Source organism: Pleurodeles waltl, chromosome 5 (assembly GCF_031143425.1).
Source record: "Pleurodeles waltl isolate 20211129_DDA chromosome 5, aPleWal1.hap1.20221129, whole genome shotgun sequence".
NCBI lineage: Eukaryota > Metazoa > Chordata > Amphibia > Caudata > Salamandridae > Pleurodeles > Pleurodeles waltl.
The window spans coordinates 514,914,215-514,932,153 of NC_090444.1; the positions used below are offsets into that span (position 1 = coordinate 514,914,215).

General features: G+C 42.4%; 1 protein-coding gene across 1 annotated transcript in view; it reads right to left on the reverse strand.

The window, feature by feature from the left end:
* The window catches only part of ECT2L (epithelial cell transforming 2 like), a 502,849-nt gene that overhangs the window by 354,293 nt on the left and 130,617 nt on the right, over positions 1-17,939 (reverse strand). Inside the window, exons 5-6 of the mRNA XM_069234316.1 lie at positions 4,371-4,623; positions 649-785 (exon numbers count right to left, since the gene is read on the reverse strand). Of these exons, the coding sequence (XP_069090417.1) occupies positions 649-785; positions 4,371-4,623 (390 nt within the window). The remainder of the gene's footprint in view (positions 1-648; positions 786-4,370; positions 4,624-17,939) is intronic.

The following is a 17,939-nucleotide window of genomic DNA, read 5'->3' on the forward strand; positions in this document are numbered from 1 at the left end:
ACATGAAACTGCATGCCCTGGTGGACAAGCAGTGGGACTGCCAGAGACCTGGGAGCCTAAAACGTGCTGAGAGGGGAGAAGGAGAGTGCCTTGTCCATAAGAGCTCTCTGCCTGAGGAGGAGAAGGCCAGTGAACCAGTCAAGGAGAAAAGTGGCCCAGAAGAAGCAGTTTGCCCAGTGAAGCATGACAGAACCTACCTGCGTGAACCCATGTGGCTCCCAGCCTTCCAGCTCAACTAATGACCTTGTTCATCATGGAAAACTCACCTGAGCACCTGTTTCTGTGACTACCACAAAGGAAGATGGAGAACTTCTGCTGACTCTGCCTTCACCGTATCCAAGGACTCCATTGCGGCACCCAGACCGTAGAGAACAGATTCCTATTGCAAGTAATGGAGCTCTCTGTCCATTGTCAAACCATTGCACCTATCACAAGCTGATAAGGAAGTGAGACCACTAGGATGAGGCGTGACTGCTGATTTCCCTATGCAGAGAATGGCTGCATATCTGCGTTCTACAAGTTTCTAAGAATCACCTGGCCACAGTCACTGACAAATACCTCATACTTCTCTCACATCTGCTGTGATATATAAGTGAATCTATAGAAGAATACGAGGAGGAGTTGAATTTCAATTGATTCAATAATTACCCCAAGTAACCACAGGGCTTCTCTGAGGGCAGTCTGGTCAGCAACCACTGGAGAGTGACTTGCTTGCAAACTGGACTTCAGGAGTGTGAGATTTCCGGTTCTACTCATCCACGGAGGCCGAGAATTGAATAACTCCTCTGAAAGGAACGTAAAACAGCAGAGATATTGTTATTTAATCATGGTGTATTCTGAGTTACATTAAGAAGCAGAGATCAAAATTCAATGCATGAGAAATAGTGAAACAATATTCTGGTAGTAATCCACATTGAAACACACAGTTCTTTCCATCCATAACTTTGAACTCTTGAAAGTATGCACATTAAAAAATGCTAACCTTTTATGTGCTTTCTATCATGCTTAAGGAATACATTTCACAATGTAGGTTAAACATAACTGATTAATTTTGTTTTGACTCTTTGGATGAACCATGACACCACTTAAACAAAATATTAAGAGATTGTTTTAGGACAAGCGCGTACCATTTGTCTCACCTTTCTCTGTGTCTGGTGGGCATGGCGTTTGGCAATGCTTATGGGTTCTGTGTGCAAGCTGTGGTCAAAACCCACAAACTGTGCACAATCCCCGGGCACGAGAATTTGCTGAGCATGGCCTTCAACCATATCAAACTGGCTCTCAGTGAAAGTTGTGGGCTTAGGCCACATCCTTCACTGTTGTCTCACACCAAGAACTCATTGACAGAGCGTGCCCAGCGGCTCAAAGTGTTAGTTAAGGAAATAAGACAAGTGGACAGATTTGAAAAATAGCTATTGTCTGCATTTTAATCGTGCTAGGAAGACCAGCTGTGAAGCTATGCACCAAACAAAAACGCCAGAATCAATGTTATCAAAGATGTAAATAGTATTGTCATATGATGTGTAATGTGATGTCACAAGAGATCTCATTTGTGTTGCTATCTCTCCATAATGATAAAGACGGTTGGCATTACACTCCTGATCAATTCATGTCCTTACAGATATTAATTGTAACGACTGTAAAACCAATTTCATCATCTCAATGTCTGTAATGGATACAAAGAAACAAAAGCTCTATTGCAACCAACTGTCGTGAAATAGGTTTGAAAAATAGCAATGTTTACTGGCTTTTCCTCTGTGGCTGCTGCTTCTTGTGTTTGTCTGCAAAAGGCCAAGACAGACGTCACTGTTTTTTTGCCTATTGCATAGATGGAGTCAACTGCCCAGATCCTTCTTTATCGACTATTTGTATCAATGGACGTGGATCAGCAGATGACTTCTGGAGCAGCCTCCCTAAATCATCTGATGATACACAATCTGTTTGGGAGGCTGGAATGTACTAGGGAAAATAGCATACTCTTAACTCTCCTGGTCCTACTTAACATGCACAAACCCCAGCTGATGACTGGATGGGGGAACAAACAATATCTATATTCATTTACAACCTCTGGGTAAAGCCATGGAGATAGAGACAGGTGTCTGTCACAACTTAAGTGTGCTCCAGCTTCTGGACAAAGCCAAGCAATAAATCATTAGCACCCTCCTTTCAAGGCAGGAAAAGGAAGGTCTTATCTTCGCCAAACACAATCCAGTTACCATTTTACGAGCAGGGTCAGTGTGAGCTTGATAAGGACTATGAGTTACACCAAACAAAGCAAAGGACCATAAATAGGCAAAACATTGGCATTATACCAAGCCTGCTGTAATCCTGTCAACTATTCTTATCAAAGCTGAGAGAAACAATTCATAGGTTTTGGAGCCCTGACTATACTGATTAGATGTTTACGTTTTTCGGACAATTTAGTGCAGATAAATACTGTCTTTATCTTGTAGAAAAATCTAGCCTTCCTGGTGAAAAAAGGAAGGACCCAGTGTTTTAGAAAAAAATGCACGCCATCAAGATTTGAATGGTCGTTGGAAAAGGAATTGCCTGTAACTGCTCCTGTTTTGTGATGTAGAGATAAGTCTCTTCCCATCAAAAACCAGAATAATAGTGTTGTCACTTTTCACCTAAGTGACAGGAGAGGAGTAGTATGGAGACATTTCTACACATGCAAGTGGAACTCCTAATCCAAAGCTCTGACTGGACTCTACACCATATCCTTCCTTAATTAACACTAGCTGCTTAGAAGTCTCCACGCCTAACAAGAAACATTATTCCTACTGTATACCACAGAGAAGAGCTCAATAAACATGTACTCTGTGGTAGGAGCCTCAAACTTTGAAAAGTGACATCTTCCTCAAGTGAATTGGTGTCTAGGTCATTGTTGATAACTTCAATTACTTTCCAGTCACCTCGCTCTGGCAGAGAAAGAGTCACAGACAACACAGGTTGCTTGGGGCATTGTTGTCTCTTTAGGTCAGTTTATGACAGTCAAAAGGAGGACTAGCAATCTAAGGCACAACTAAACAAAAGAGCAATGTTTAAGTCCTTGCAGTATGATTTTTGTGATCTTCCATTAGTGTGTGCCTGGTTACCTCAGGAAGAGACGCAAATGAATGGGGTCTCCCTGCTGAGTCAGAAATGGTAACACACGTAGACGTTTGCCAATTTAACCACTCCTTGACAATATTATGCTTGTGTATAAAACATTGTGCCAGATTCTAAAGGAACGAGCAGAAGTTTCTCAATCACAACACAGTCTTTCCTCTCCTAAGTACCAGATGTAAATGGAACACTAACCCACAGCAATGGAAGGGCACATTAAAAAGTACACCATGACTATAGATTCCAAGACACACTGAAAAACTACAGTAAGCTTCTCTACCTGCAAGTGGAAGTAGGATCCACAGGCCCAGCAGTTCTGGGCAAAATTATATTTTAACTATTTTTAGAACCAATTTCTGGTTCTGCTGCAAACTGGAAATAGGTTCTCACAGATACAAATACCAGATACAGAAGTACCAGAGGGCAAATAAAGTAGCCAGCAAACTGTATTGCTGTGTCCTTTTGAAAATTCACAAACATTTGTATAGTTCACCTACTGCCACGGCTTCGTACAGCTTTTGGCAGTCGGGTCCCAGAATTATATAGCTCTTCACTAATGAAACATTACAAAAGTATATACACTTCTAAGTTTAAAAAGTGCTAAATAAATTATATTCCTAATAGTACATTTAAGAAGTGAATATATGATAGCTATTCATAATAGGATATTGTTCTTTCAAAGCATATTTCTTTGGTCAGCTTTGTTGAGAAGGGGATCTTTTCATCTATGCTTACAGCATTTGTTGTTACCATGCTCAACGCGAAGCGCAAGCAAAGTGAGATTGTTCGGAAATGTATGCATACCATTTCTTTTTAAAGTACTGATATGAGCTAAAACATAATTAGTTCTTAATTTGTGCCTAGGCTTGCAGGTGGTGGGCACTAGCACTCATGTTTGTGGACAGAGACTTTTTTTTTTCATTAACAGAGCAAGAGAGAAAAAGTTATAAAAGGGGAAGGGGGAAGGGAGGAGGAAAAAGATAGGAATACAGTGACAAAGACAGAAAGCAGCAATGAAACAGAATGTGGAGGGGTGCAATAGAGAGAAAGGAAGTATAGGTTGATGATAGAAAAAGTAATGAGAAGGAATTGAGAATAGGCAGCTTTCATATTCCGCAAGCTGACAATTGGCAATGCAGGTGACTGGCTTCTAAGAAAAACTTAGGGACCCTGCAATTATAGTTCTATAACAACTTAAGCACTGTGTAAAATTAGAGTGGATCAAACAATGGAGGAAAAAACACTTTTTAAATACTACTTACTTTTATGTAGGGCTAATCTCTCCCGTAACATTTTTCGCAGCAATTTTTCTCTTTGCTTTTCCTCTTGCTCTTCGCTGGCCTCTGTGGATTCATTGAGAGTTCCATAGATTTCTGCAGCCTCTCGTGGGGTTAGGTAATCCAGGCTGGTTGCACAGGCAATATAATGTCGCTTCCAGGCGCTGTATTCATTGTCTGGAGGGGAATAGGGCAGGAACCATCCAAACTTTGTGCATTTAGGAATCCACAGGCAATCCTTTAAATAAGGGTATAAAGGGAATCAAAATTAGCTCTTGATCAATATTTTTCTTGCAAAAAAAAAAAAAAAAAAACAGAACACCCAAACCCACCACAACAATGTATACACAAAATGGTCATGTATCCGAATAGCATCAGCAAGAGAGCCATTTTGCAAATACTGCATGAGTTAGTTACGCTTCCTCAACCATTTTAGCATCAAGAGAACTTTAGATGACAGTGCATCCTAAAAAAAAAACTCTTTAACATAACATAATATAGCAATTACACCAATACTTTCTACTGCCATTTTACATAAAACACACACAACAGCAACTAACTAAAATAGCTTCAGTAAATTAAGAAAGATGTTCAGTCACTACACGACCGGAGCCCACACAAAGCCCAAGCACGTTCATAGTATTTCTCCCACACGTCTCGTATGAGTCATATGTTAGACATGGTTCATAAAACTGAACCATAAAGATATAAATTGACTCCACTGCAAGGTCAGTTTAAAATACTCTGCCATGCCCGCAACACATTTTCACATATTGTTAGGGGAACTTCTTTTCTGATATAATAGGCCTTCCATTATCATGTTGCATAGCCACCCCCGCCACAGTAGTGTCTCTTTTACCTTTATAGTGCTTTGCTTTCTTTATTAGCTATGACTGGCCCCATGGCTGGCAGTGTTTTAGCACCTCTGGTCAATTCTAAGCTTTTAACAAAACTCAAAAGAGACAGCTTTGGTCACAACTCTAAATCCCAGTCCAGTACCCTTGTCACCCCCCTTGCAACCACCACAAAATGTTATGGATCACTTTGGCGATCCAAACAGAGTTGAAGAAATGTCTCAGCTCCTTGAGGCATCCCAGAAAGTTTGTGAAGTGGCCGCGTTTTTTCCTCTACAACAGTCTTCGTTGAATAAATGCTTTATGCAAATAATGAGACTGAATCTATTGGAGCTTGGCTAAAACTGCCTTTCCGCACATCACTTGTCTTCGCTTAATTTATCCAGGTCTCCGTCCCACTGTTTCTTGAAGGTCTGAATGTATCTGGAGGATTTACCACGAGTGTCCTACATGTCCGGAAAATCATTTTTATGGTTTAACTGTATTTATCAGTTTCCTTGATACACATGTCTCTACCTACAACCATTCGGCCGGGTCAGCAAGGAACACTGTAATCTGATTAACTCAAAAAAAAAAAAATTGGAGATGTTCATGATGTTATGTGTATTGAAGAGCATTTTACTTCATGATCATGTCATTTTGTGTTAAAGAAGTTTCAACTGTGCCCATAGCTTGCACTGTCAGACTGTGTACCTTTACACCATGATCTAGAGGATTCCATCTCAGAATGGAGTCTGGTTGTTTGGATAGAATCATAAGTAGTGTAGGTGTGCTCTTTTTGCTGTTTCCATGTGCATGACTCATTAATCTTTTTGTGGGTAGAAGTGTTTGATGAGTGGGTTTGGATATTGTTTTCAACTAAGGTGCGTGTCATCTGATTAGACAGGTATGTGCACTGCGCATCTAGTAGACTGTGAGCACCAAAGTAGGTACAATTATGGTGTCCTGCTAATGATTCACACTACCTCTTTGCCATATTAACTGCAAGATGTTAGTTGGGTGTTGGGGTTTGATGTATTATGGGCTACTGCAGCCTTGCATTGTTTTTGTGGAGAGTAGAGTGGTGTTGTAATCTTAGTGAAATCCAGCTATAAGGAATCTCTGAGCTATGATGGATATATATACAGTGTTATGTCTAATATGTTCTGTATGAGACAGTATATTTTATGATGTGAGCTCATTGGTATACACCTATACAGTAGAACGGGGCTCTGTTGTGTGTCTACGGCAAACGTTATCTCTAATTTGTTCTGTTCATATTTTGTGTGTGTTGTTTCCAAGTGGTTGGAAGAAACAGTGATGTTCAGGTGGGTGCAGTAGCAAAACAACATTGGGTGGATGTGCCTAGTTCTATCTTGATTTCATGGACGATCTGTGTGTTGTACTTTATGGCTATTGTATTGCATTGTAGTATTCGTACAGACCTTTCTATCCCTATGAGGGACGCTAAAGCCTTAACACACACATACTAAGCTACACCGTATATGGTGTGTGATTGGAAGGACACTGATTTTGTTTTGAGCCTACCTGGGAAGTGTTTTCGTGTTTTGAGTGATGACTTCCGAGGTGTGGAGGTGTGGTTATCTTGCTACGGGATACAGCACCTGGCAGTGTGATGGGTGAGGTTATGTGAGCAAGACACACAAATTATAACTGAAATAAGGACTAACACACAGAGAGACCTCTCCAAGGCACCAACCTGGGTTTAAGGGCAGCAGAATACTCATTGTGAGTAAACCTAAAAAGAGGGGGCATTCATAGTAGGCCCAGTAATCCATATGGAAACACAGGCCAAGCAGAGGTGGGGTTGAACGGGTACAAGGATGCCAGAAGTACAAGAATTGGAATTGGTGACTTGAGCAGCAGTCATACATTTCTTTAAGGCAAAGATACATGCCTGCTCCTGACAAAATGCATCCTATGAACGATGAAGGAAGTGGAAGACCAAACAAGGGTGGCAACATGAGCAGAAACTGCACAATCTTTAAAAAGCATACATACTCCTACTACGTCAAAGGAAGACAAACTGAGTGAGGATTCACACTAAAAAAGCCTCTCTCGAGGTCTCAAAGGTTGATGAGCAGTAGTTGGGTGAGAGTTTTTAGGGTCATGGTTCAGACCCTAGCCAGACAGATACAATGCACATACGAGGATGAGTGACCAAGCGTTAGGTCTGTAGCTGCCCCAGCAGTGCAAGAGCAGATCGGCTTATTTTGTTTTACTCTTCTGTCCTTACCCCTCCATGTGAGTCCAATACTTTTGTTGGATATTACAGACCCATCTTCTTTCTAGTTTACATAAGGAGGTATCCTACTTGTCTTCTAGAATTCTCTCTCAAACAGCATCAACTTTCATTATTAGTAGTGGATAACAATTCAAGTTACATGGTCCTAGGGTGACTTAAACACAGATTTACCACTTGCTCAGAGATTTTACTGCTTTAAGAAGGTGGTAAGTGTATGCAGGTCGGGCGTAGGGGGAGGGAGAGTGTTGTGGACAATAGGGGATTAAAGGGGAAGCTTTACGTATTTTTAGCAGGGGAAGCATTGTAAGCTTTCCCTAGTTAGACTGGCATGAGACCTGGCTTCCATTGCCCTTCAGGTGCATAAAAGGCATGTTAAATAACAGTCATGAATTGACTACTGAGGAATGCTAATAAACTATGTTTGCAAAAAAAAATGAGACTTGCCTGTTAAAGGTCTCATGCAATTTGTCCGCTCAGTAAAGCTGTGTCAGGTTTTTCCACATCCTGTACATCGGGGTGAAGAAAAACCTAACAACTGAGGCAGAGCCTTACAAGCATACCTTCATTTAGTAAGCCTGAGTTGTAATCTAGCTGAATGTGGTAAAAGAAGACTTACCTTGCTTCCACTGTTTCAGAGAGCTAGCACCACTGTATAGATTTTGTACTTCTCAATTTGTACAATAGCAGCCCAACTCTTCTGGGCCACTCCGCCCATCCTTGTGAGCCTTCCACTTGCAAAGATATTCCCTAACACTCTACGGCTAATTGCAATGTTTTGGGCTAGCCCTGCTGGTCCCTGGGCACTTGGTCACACAGTCTAAAATAAATATATTTTTTAGTTCATTTTTCTGTGGAAACGAGGCAGTTCCACCAAATGAATGAGGAGCTCCTCGTCTCAATAAGTTTAGCTGAGTACGGTTGAGTATGGTTGGGAGAGAAGGCTGAATCTCACTCAGATAGGAAAATTAAAGGAGGCGTAATAACTATAAGCTCAAATGTAGGTGCTCATAGAAGGTACTGGTGAATCTTCACAGAGATTTGTACAATAGGTTCTGAGATCGCTAGTAAGTCATCCAAAAACTGCCAAAAGCCAGAATTTATGGGCACCCAAACATAGAGACAGACCCTGCTTTGGCACACAGTATGATAAAACATAAAAACATAAACCAACCCACAAGAACAATTATGAAAAGCTAAAGAGGGTCTTAATAGTCACTAACACCGAAAACCAATATCCTCTAGCCAAGATGAAGATCAATATGGCCACTATCCACAGACAGAGGGCTTCAAACTTCTAGACAAATTCTCAAACAATGAGAAGACAAATACAGGTAATAGGCAATCCCCCACAGGCATGGGGAGTAACAAGTGAAAGCCAATATGTGGGTCTCGAGGCGTAAAAAGGTGGTACCGTGTCCTAAACATGTCTACACAAACCACTTGTGAAAGGGGTCCAGAGCTGCCCACTGACAGTAGACCTGGGTTAACTGGTTAATTCCAAAACAGTATTGCAAAAGGATGGCTATTTGGGGATCCTTCTGTCCGGGCCTTTGAAAAGGTTTGCCTGTATAGGATATATAGGGTTGATAGTAAGAGACTGCACCACAAAGTGTAATCTGGTATGTTTTAAGTAACAGCGGCCTCCGACAGTGCTCTACAGAGTTGAATACAATTTCTGAAGCTTTGTCCAAAACCTTTATGAAGCTGTTGGGGCAGCAGTTCTCATCAAAGAGTGAAAACATCTAAAGTTAAGCAGGAGACATATTTATTTCTCTACTGAGCAAAATGAATTACATATCCAATTTAAAATATTGATTTTATTATCCTATAGTGGACACGTTTCACTCGTAGTCCTAACGTGTAGGCCCTGAGCTTTCTCAAAGCACAATCTATCAATATATTTGTTGGCACTTTAAACACCTATGTCACTTTTGGTCTGGAATAAAGTTTGGTTTGGTCACTGATTACTCCTGTCAAATTCAGATGATGAGTAGAGTACTAGCAGCGTGTAAATTAATTGACTCCTTTACTGAGTTGTGCACAAATGTTCTAGCCTTGCTGAACAATAAAAAACACATTTAAAATAAATGTTCTAGTCTTAAAGTTTTGAGCCCCAATGTTTTTGGAAAGGTCAAATATAGTAAGGGTGAGGTTGCCCAGTCACTATCAGAACCAAGTACCCAATGGTACCAAAATGCCAGGGACCGGGGTGCATAGTTCTATGTGAATCCAGCAAAACAAGTGAATCTAAAAGCCACTGTCATTTGCTCAAACATACAGCTATTGCAGGGATCGAGGACAAACACATAATCAGTTGTTCTCCCTTCACCTTGAAGTCTTCCTCAGCAACCTCTTCGTAGTCAAGAAGAAAGACAAAGGAGAGGCATGGCTGGGCTGCCAAGATGGTGGCAGCAGATTCCTCAAGTTCCTAGTTGCAGAGACCCTGAAGGACATGACTCCTGTGGATTTAGTTCTGTGGAGGTCACAATGTCGAGAAGCACTTTGCCGGTGGAGAATACTGAAGTTAGAAAAGTTGGATGGCAGTGCGCTCAGATGAACTTTGGCTGGCACTAGGTGGAGGTTGGGTGGCGAGGTCAATAAAGGTTGGAGGGAGGAAGCATGAAATGGATGTGTGGATGAAATACTAGGATCTGTATCTACAGCTAATAAAAGAAGGGCCAGATAAGTGACCTAACAAGTTGTCTGGGGAGATAAAAAGCCAAAAGGAAAAATCCAAAGTAAAGTGAGCGGTAAGTGGATGACCTGGGGAATCTGCGATTGAGGGGTAATGCAGTGCTCTGGAAGGAGAATCAAGAGAAATAGAGGCAGGCAACCCGACATCAGACCAAAGCACAGAGAGCAGAGGGAGTCTATACATGCACGCCTCCTGCCCAGAGCTCAGAAGACAGCCAGGTCTGACTCAAATCCCAGAGTGAAACTGGAGATATAGCACACACCCACAGAAGCTTTCCCCCTTACACCACAGAAAACACTGAAAAAGCTGTAAAGGGATTAAAGACAAAGGCAATCAAAAAGGCATAGAACCTTGGTTGTCAGATCCCAGATGCTAAAGGTAAAGAGCAAGCTCACAAGCAATCGCAGAACAAGGCAACTTAGTTTAGCAAAAAGAGGAACCACTCTCCACAAAAGAGGATACCAGATTGCCTCATCAGGACATGAGGAAAGCTGACAGGCTGATCTGAAACCGGAAAAGGCTGACATGTGAAAAACCCTAACAGAAGACATGACTACTCTCAGACAAGACACTGACCAGGTGAGACAGAGTGTAGTTGAGCTAGAAGGCAGATTGGAAACTATCGCCATAGCAGAAATAGCCGTAAGGAACACGTTCGAAGATATGGCTCAGCAAATATAGATAATAAAACAGAGATAGAAAGATCTGGAAAACCACTATCGGCAAGATAATATCTGCATTATACACACAGCTGAAGGAGTAGAGAGAAGCAACATAGTGGCATATATTAAAATCCTCTTTGAAATCATCCTCACTGGTAGCGTTAGATGGAAAAAGGACTCAACAGGGTGAGCTGGGTTTTTCTTAGGAAAGTGATGGAAAGATATGGAAAAGGGAAAGACTTGATTAAAGATGGTAATGATGGCATACATGAATCCAGTGGGTAGGCTACTTCTAACTGGGTTGTTCTCAATCAACAACAAGACAAGGCTGCCCACTGTCACCATTATTATTTGTTCTGGTGATAGAAGCCCTAGCAGTGACTATAAAAAAGTAAAAAGAGAGAAGGGAAATGGGCTTTGGGGACACCAACTTAAGATGTCAATATTTGTGGATGATATACGATTACCTAGAGCTGACCCAGTAAAGTCAATTCTGCGTATAGAGATACTGCTGAATATATTTTGCAAGGTATCCAAAAATAAGGTAAGCTCCATCAAATTGGAATTATTGCCTCTGTGATTCAATCCACCAGCAAGAGAGTTTATGAGAAACCAGACACCCTTCTGGATTAACCATTCCTCCATAAGATATTTGATTAGTAATATCTAAAAAAAATTAATAGAGCTCCACACTGTCAACAGAAGTCCTCTGATCAAGAAAATAAAGAAAATTTGGGTAAGTAGAGATATCAGTACAGGATAAGATTAGGGTGGATCAGTACTTTAAGAATAACATAGTACCCAGTATGCTATATGCTAATATGTTAATAAGGGTTAAGAATTTAGTTTTTGATTGCTTGCAAAAACGTTTGTTATTTGTGTAGCAGGGGAAGCCAACTATAACCTTGAGGAAAGCTCTGATAGCTCCACATGTGATATATGATCTACGACATACAAAGTTATTATAGGGCAGACCAATTAAGAATAAAATGTAATTGATCAATGAAATACTGCAGTATACCATTTGTCCACCTGGAGAGAGCAGAAGTGGGGACAGCACTGGAAGTATAGGATACAGGGACCCTTGAGAAAGGACTAGCTGTCTCATCTTGTCAAAGCCCCATCCACAGAAACACAAATTTTAAAGAGAAGAGAGGGGACCTGTTCAGGGAATGGAAGGAAGGTGATTTTAAAGTGTTATGGAAAGTCAATCCGTACATTTGAGACATGTATGAAAAAATGTGGTAGTGGGAAAAACAAAAGATATTACCAAATGAGAGATTGGGACCTATACCCTATTAAAGATTTTGCAGCATTACATCCTTCAAGACATTTTTAACCACACGTATAGGCAACAACAGGCTGAACCCTACAATTAATAAAATTATAACATAGAGAAAAAAAACAGTGAAAATGGAAATATAAAACCATGTAGGCTACAATGGTGGGAGAAGAAATAGCACAAGAAGCATGGGATAAATTGTGGCACAATACTTATTCCAACAATAAATCAGTGTTGTACAGGCATTCATTTATCAACTCAATGACTGAATGGCATTTGACCCAAGATAAGTTACACAAAATGTCCCTAATTATAGTAGTTGGAGGGGTTGCAGAGTAATGGAAAAATCTAGTGCACATATGTTGGGTATGGTCAAAGATATCCATCTTCTGGAAGAAAGTACTAGCAGCGACTGAACACAGAGAACGATTCCCAATACTGGAAACGTATTTCTCAGTTACCAGTTGGAGTGAAAATGGAATTGGCCAGACACTGGAGAAAAACAACACCTCCGTTGATAGCCAAGTAGCATTCTGAAGTTAAGGAAACAATCGAACTGAGAGGTTGTCAGGTCACCAGGTAAAAGACAGAGATAGGTTTGCAAGGAGTTGGCTACAGAGTCTTACAATATACGAGCAAAGAACTACAGAAACTACATGCCCACTGAGAGATCAAGCATTGTACGCATCCAACTAGAGTGGAACCCATCACATAGCAGGGAACCACATATGATACAGACTAGAGTATGATCAAAGGAACAAGACCATCAATTTCTTGTAGTTTAAGATACACCTTACTCTAACATCAACCTGGAAGAGGTGCAAGGGAAGGGTTTCCAACTTTGACGTTGTTTGTCTTTTAAGGCTGAGATCTGGTAGAAATGGTAGTTTCTACCTCCTGATTCTTCACCTATCCAGAGCTTGTGATCAGAGTTCAAATGTCAGTGATACAGAATTCTAAGCTCATGTATTATGATAATCAAAGTATGTTTTACAAAAGAAAAAACATTTAACAAAGGATTCAGACTGGGTATAACTGCATGGGAAATCAACTCCTGGCTGATTTACAGACACTTCAAGGTTGATGACGTCCATCCTTAAAAAGGCTTTCTGATAGAAGGCAATTAGTTGGCAAGACGGGACCTAAAGTGTGCCTACCTGCCAAAACCAGTCTTTGATCTACATGGCAGCTTCTTCATAGTTTGGTTACAGTTACAATTCTATGAGTTCACGCCGCTCCCATTCAGCAACTCCACACCTCTGTGGCACTTCAGAAAGCTAATGAAGGCTTTTGGGATGGAAAAGTTGACTGCTTGATAGGAAGAGCCTGCACCGTCGGGTGCTGCAGTGTCCATCATAAGCAGACTGATTTACCAACTTTTCTTAAAAGGATCTGGACTTGAGAGCACCTGAGGAGAGGATATTCTCTGCACCACTGAACACTGCCATACCGCTGGAGCGGGTAAGACTGAAACCAGCCCTTGGAGATCCCGGGGGGATTCACTGCTAAAGGTGCTGCAGCACCACAGACACTTTTGACTGAATCCTGAAGAGTCCAAAGGGAACTCTTGAGTAAGGCCGAGTAATTTGTATTCCCTGATGCTGCCAATAGTGAATGGGGAATAACTTTGAACACGTTACCCGAAGGACGATGGGACAGAGATTTGCCTGACAACTGACAACTGCTAGACCCCTGACCTCAAGGGGGACTGTGATATTGCTTCTGAATGTAGTATTCCTTTACATGTGTAGAGTGAGAAATAAAATACTATGTTTTCTTATAAAAGCAGTTATCACTCTGGACATTTATTCATTGTTTGTTCTGTCTACTTATAGTTAGGAGTTGTGTTCAATGACCTGTATCTATATCTCTCCTCACTCACCCCCCCCACCCCCCAACCTTCCTGATGGAGCCTTGACTGCTCAACCACAGCTACTACTGAGAGTTAAGTGAAGAAAGGGCACCTGGCCCAGTTGCTCAGGAACCATAGTAGGCTGGGTCCCAGGACATCAGAAATAAAAGGCCTCAACCAACATGGTAAGCCCAGGAGCCCCAGTATGCCCCGTGGCCCTGAGAAAAGGGTTCTGACAATTGGTGGCAAGCAGTGGGGTGCCCAACGTTTAGAAGCCAAAGATACAGAGGCCACATTGTCCATTTCCAATTTGCATCAGTACTGCAATAAGTCCACTTTTTTTCTTCTAAGCACAAAGGTGACACGCATAAGCAACACAGGTTTTGGAATTGACCTCTGCACCATGTCCATAGATCAGATGAAGCATTTATGAAGGTACAGAGGGTTGGTAATTCCCAGGAATATGGACAGTGAGATCCTTGCTAATTTCATTAGGGACCAGTTTGCGATCGTGGGTGAAAAGGAAGAGGCTCTAGCTGACTCTGTGGAGGGGACCATGTTAGGAACCAAGGAAGAGAGTCTTAGCACAGGTATATTACTGACACACACCGAGCGTGTCCCCTAATGCATTTTCCAGAGTTTCACTAAGACACTCACCACCTTTAGTTTCTAGAATATCTCAGGTGTGGACACCACTAGGGTACAACTATCCCCAATTCCAAGGGTAAATCATTTGGGAGGGCTGAGTCTAGCAGAGAGCCTGAACTTCAAGTCAGCACTTCATAAAGTTAAGGCTGAGGGAGATGAGAAAGGCAGAGAAAGGCAGAGAGTTCGAGAGGGAAGACTAGCTCACCGGGAACAAGAGGTGAGAAGGGAGAGACAAAAGGAATGAGCCCAGGAGAAGGAACTGCACGAGAGAGGTGAAAAACAGAAAGAAAGGGAGAATAACCAGAGAGCCTGGGAGGAGAAACAGAAGCAAAATAAAAGAAAGGGAAAGAATAGCCTTTGAAAGAAAAAAAACTTAGGATGGAAGCAATGACAACTCGATATGGGACAAGTGAGTCTACTTCCAGTTCAGGCCAGGTTGTAGCCAAGGTTCCAAAAGATCTTGTGCATGCATCTGTGGAAGGACATGATATTTTGGAATGGTTTGTGAGCTTTGAGGTTGCTTGTAAATTGCAGGACTTAAAGGAAGTGACTAATGCAGCTGCCTTAATGGGGCATAAGCCTTTCGAAGGGACAGCCTTCATTGGGAGGATGCTTGTGGTAGACCAGATGGTCTGTAGTTGAGTGAAGGAAGCTCTGAATAGGTTTGGGATGAAGTCAACCTTATACCTGCAGAAATGTTGTGACTGCAAGAGAGCAGATGGTGTTCCGTTTAAGACTTGGATTCATGGCATATTGTGTGATTTGAATGAGTTGGTAAGATCGATGGAGGCCAGGGTTTTTCAGTCCCTTAACCAGTTGATGGTGACAAAGCGACTCAAGGAGGAGTGCTCTACCACACTTAGGCAATACCTATCTGATCTGATAGAAAGGGATCCAACAAAACATGCACTGTAGGCTGATAAGAGGTTGGCTAATCGGTTTCACAGAGCGCTGGAGCCACATGATTCTAAGCCAAAGGAGGAGAAGAAATCTCCACAGCTGGTTTCAAACCACAAGGTAACTTTAATGCGACTAGAGGAGGGCCAAGGAAACATGGGAATGGGGTGCCGGGAAGGGGAATCATGAGACGGGGAAACAAGGAAACCCTTCTGTGTCCAGGGTGGGGATTTGTTTGAAGTTCCACATGATAGGGCATTACAAGAAAGACTGTCAAGAGAAGGGACTTGACCCAGCGACACGCTTTAACAGTAAGCATGTTACACATGGGTGTAGATCCCCAAAAGGAACTGGTTGCTCCCAACCTAGTGCCTATGGACATTTAAGAGAGGGACCCAGATGCTCTGAAGCGAATCCACCAGATGCTCTGAAGCGCATCCATCCTAACACAATGGGATTTGAGCAGGAAGTTAATATCAATGGGAGGAAAGTGTCTACCCTGAAGGATACTAGAACATTCCGCACAATGGTTGAGAGAAAGTACCTTAAGCCTGAGGAGATACTCCCTTGAGCCAAGGATACATGATTGGTAGCTAGTGGAGAGGGCATAGAATATCCGTTTGCCAGGGTTGAGGTTGCGCTGAATTGCAAAGCGACTGAGTGTTGTTGGGGTAAGAGAAAAGAAGGTGCTGGATGTCTCTGGAGCAATTATTTAATTGCCCCTGGGTTGGTGCCAAGACCAGAAGCCTTTATGGAATGGATAATGTCAGCTGTGTTTACCATAATGCATGCTCCACAGCAGTCACAAAGTGAGGCTGGGATCGTCTCTGATTTGCAGGGACCAGGACAAGGTAGTTTGCAGGAAAGGTCAGACTCCAGCAAGGCCGTCGTCGTGGAGGTCATCACTTTTGCTCCACAATGAGAGCAGGATGAGGCACCCAAAGCGGACAGTTTGCTGGTGTCTGGGTTGCTTCCAGAGCTACAGGGTTTGTTAGCTGCTGGATGGCCTACCCAGGAAGATTTCTGTAAGGCACAGGAGGAATGCCCTATGCTTGTGGGACTTCGGAAGGAATCCAAGGATCGGGTCAGCGATGGGTTGGTCGGGAAACACTATTTTTGCTGAGGGGATGGTCTACTTCATAGTGAAATGGTGAATCCTGATCCAGGTACTGGAAAAAGCAGGTGATTTCATTAGTGCACAACAACCTCCTGTAGTAACTGACCTATTGAGTGCTCTTAGGCAGACACTCTGGGATTAGGAAAGCCCAGGATATGTTGGACTCTGTTCTACTAGCCACGATGTGCAGAGACACAGAGAGGTTCTATAGAACCTATCCAGCTTGCCAGATGAGTAGAAAGACAGGTAGGAAGACAAAGGCACTGTTAGTGCCTCTACCAGGTGTAGGTGTTCCATTTGAGCAGGTGGGAATAGACATTGTTGATCCATTTTGAACATTCCCTCATACTCAGGCAAGAAGTTCATCTTGGTTGTGGTGGATCACACCACCAGGGATCCTAACGATGTACCTCTGAGGAGCATGGCTGCAAAAGTGGTAGTGAGAGCTCTCCTATGAATTGTTTCTAAGGTCAAATTTCCAGAACACAGTAATTTCCGACTGGAGAACCAACTTCATCTCTTCCTACATGAGAGGGGTGTGGGAGGAAGCTGGTGTGAGATACGTCTTCTCCATGGCATACCACTCACAAACCCCTTGTTTGGTGGTGCGGTTTAACAAGACACTAAAGAGCATGATGGGAACTCTGCCAGGGAACCTTAGGAGGAAGTGAGATCTTCTCCTGCCGTGTCTACCAAGAGATTCCACAGAAAGGAGTAAGGTTCAGTCCCTTTGAACTTCTGCATGATCACCCGGTGCAGGGTCCACTGGCCTTAGTATGAAGGAACCTCAGACTCACCACAAAAGAATGCCATGGACTATGTGATTGTCCTCAGGACGTTGATGGCACAATATATAGGTCAGGCAAAGGAAACTCTTCAGACTAGCCAAGCACTGATAAACAGATGGTAAGACCAAAAAGCCATGCTGACTGTGTATCAAGAAGGTCAGGAGGTGTTGGTGCTAAAGCCTATTTGTCTTGGGTTTTGGAGGACAAATGTAGTGGGCCATACAAGGTAGTTCAGAAAGTGTCTGAGGTAAACTACTTGGTGGACACACGAGTCACAAGGGAATCCAAAAGGGTGTTCCATGTGAACAGGCTGAAACCTTACCTCCTGGGAGACTACACAGTCAATGTCATAACAGGAAACAGTTGGGAGCACTCTGCCTCACACTCCAGCATGCAGTCCGTCCCATTGCATCATGGTAAATGTAGTACAAGTTGTTCTTACTTCAATAAGTGATCTGTAGTTTTTCACCTTAGTAGGTGCAGCTAGCGCTGCATATCTCTGGACATGTGTTTC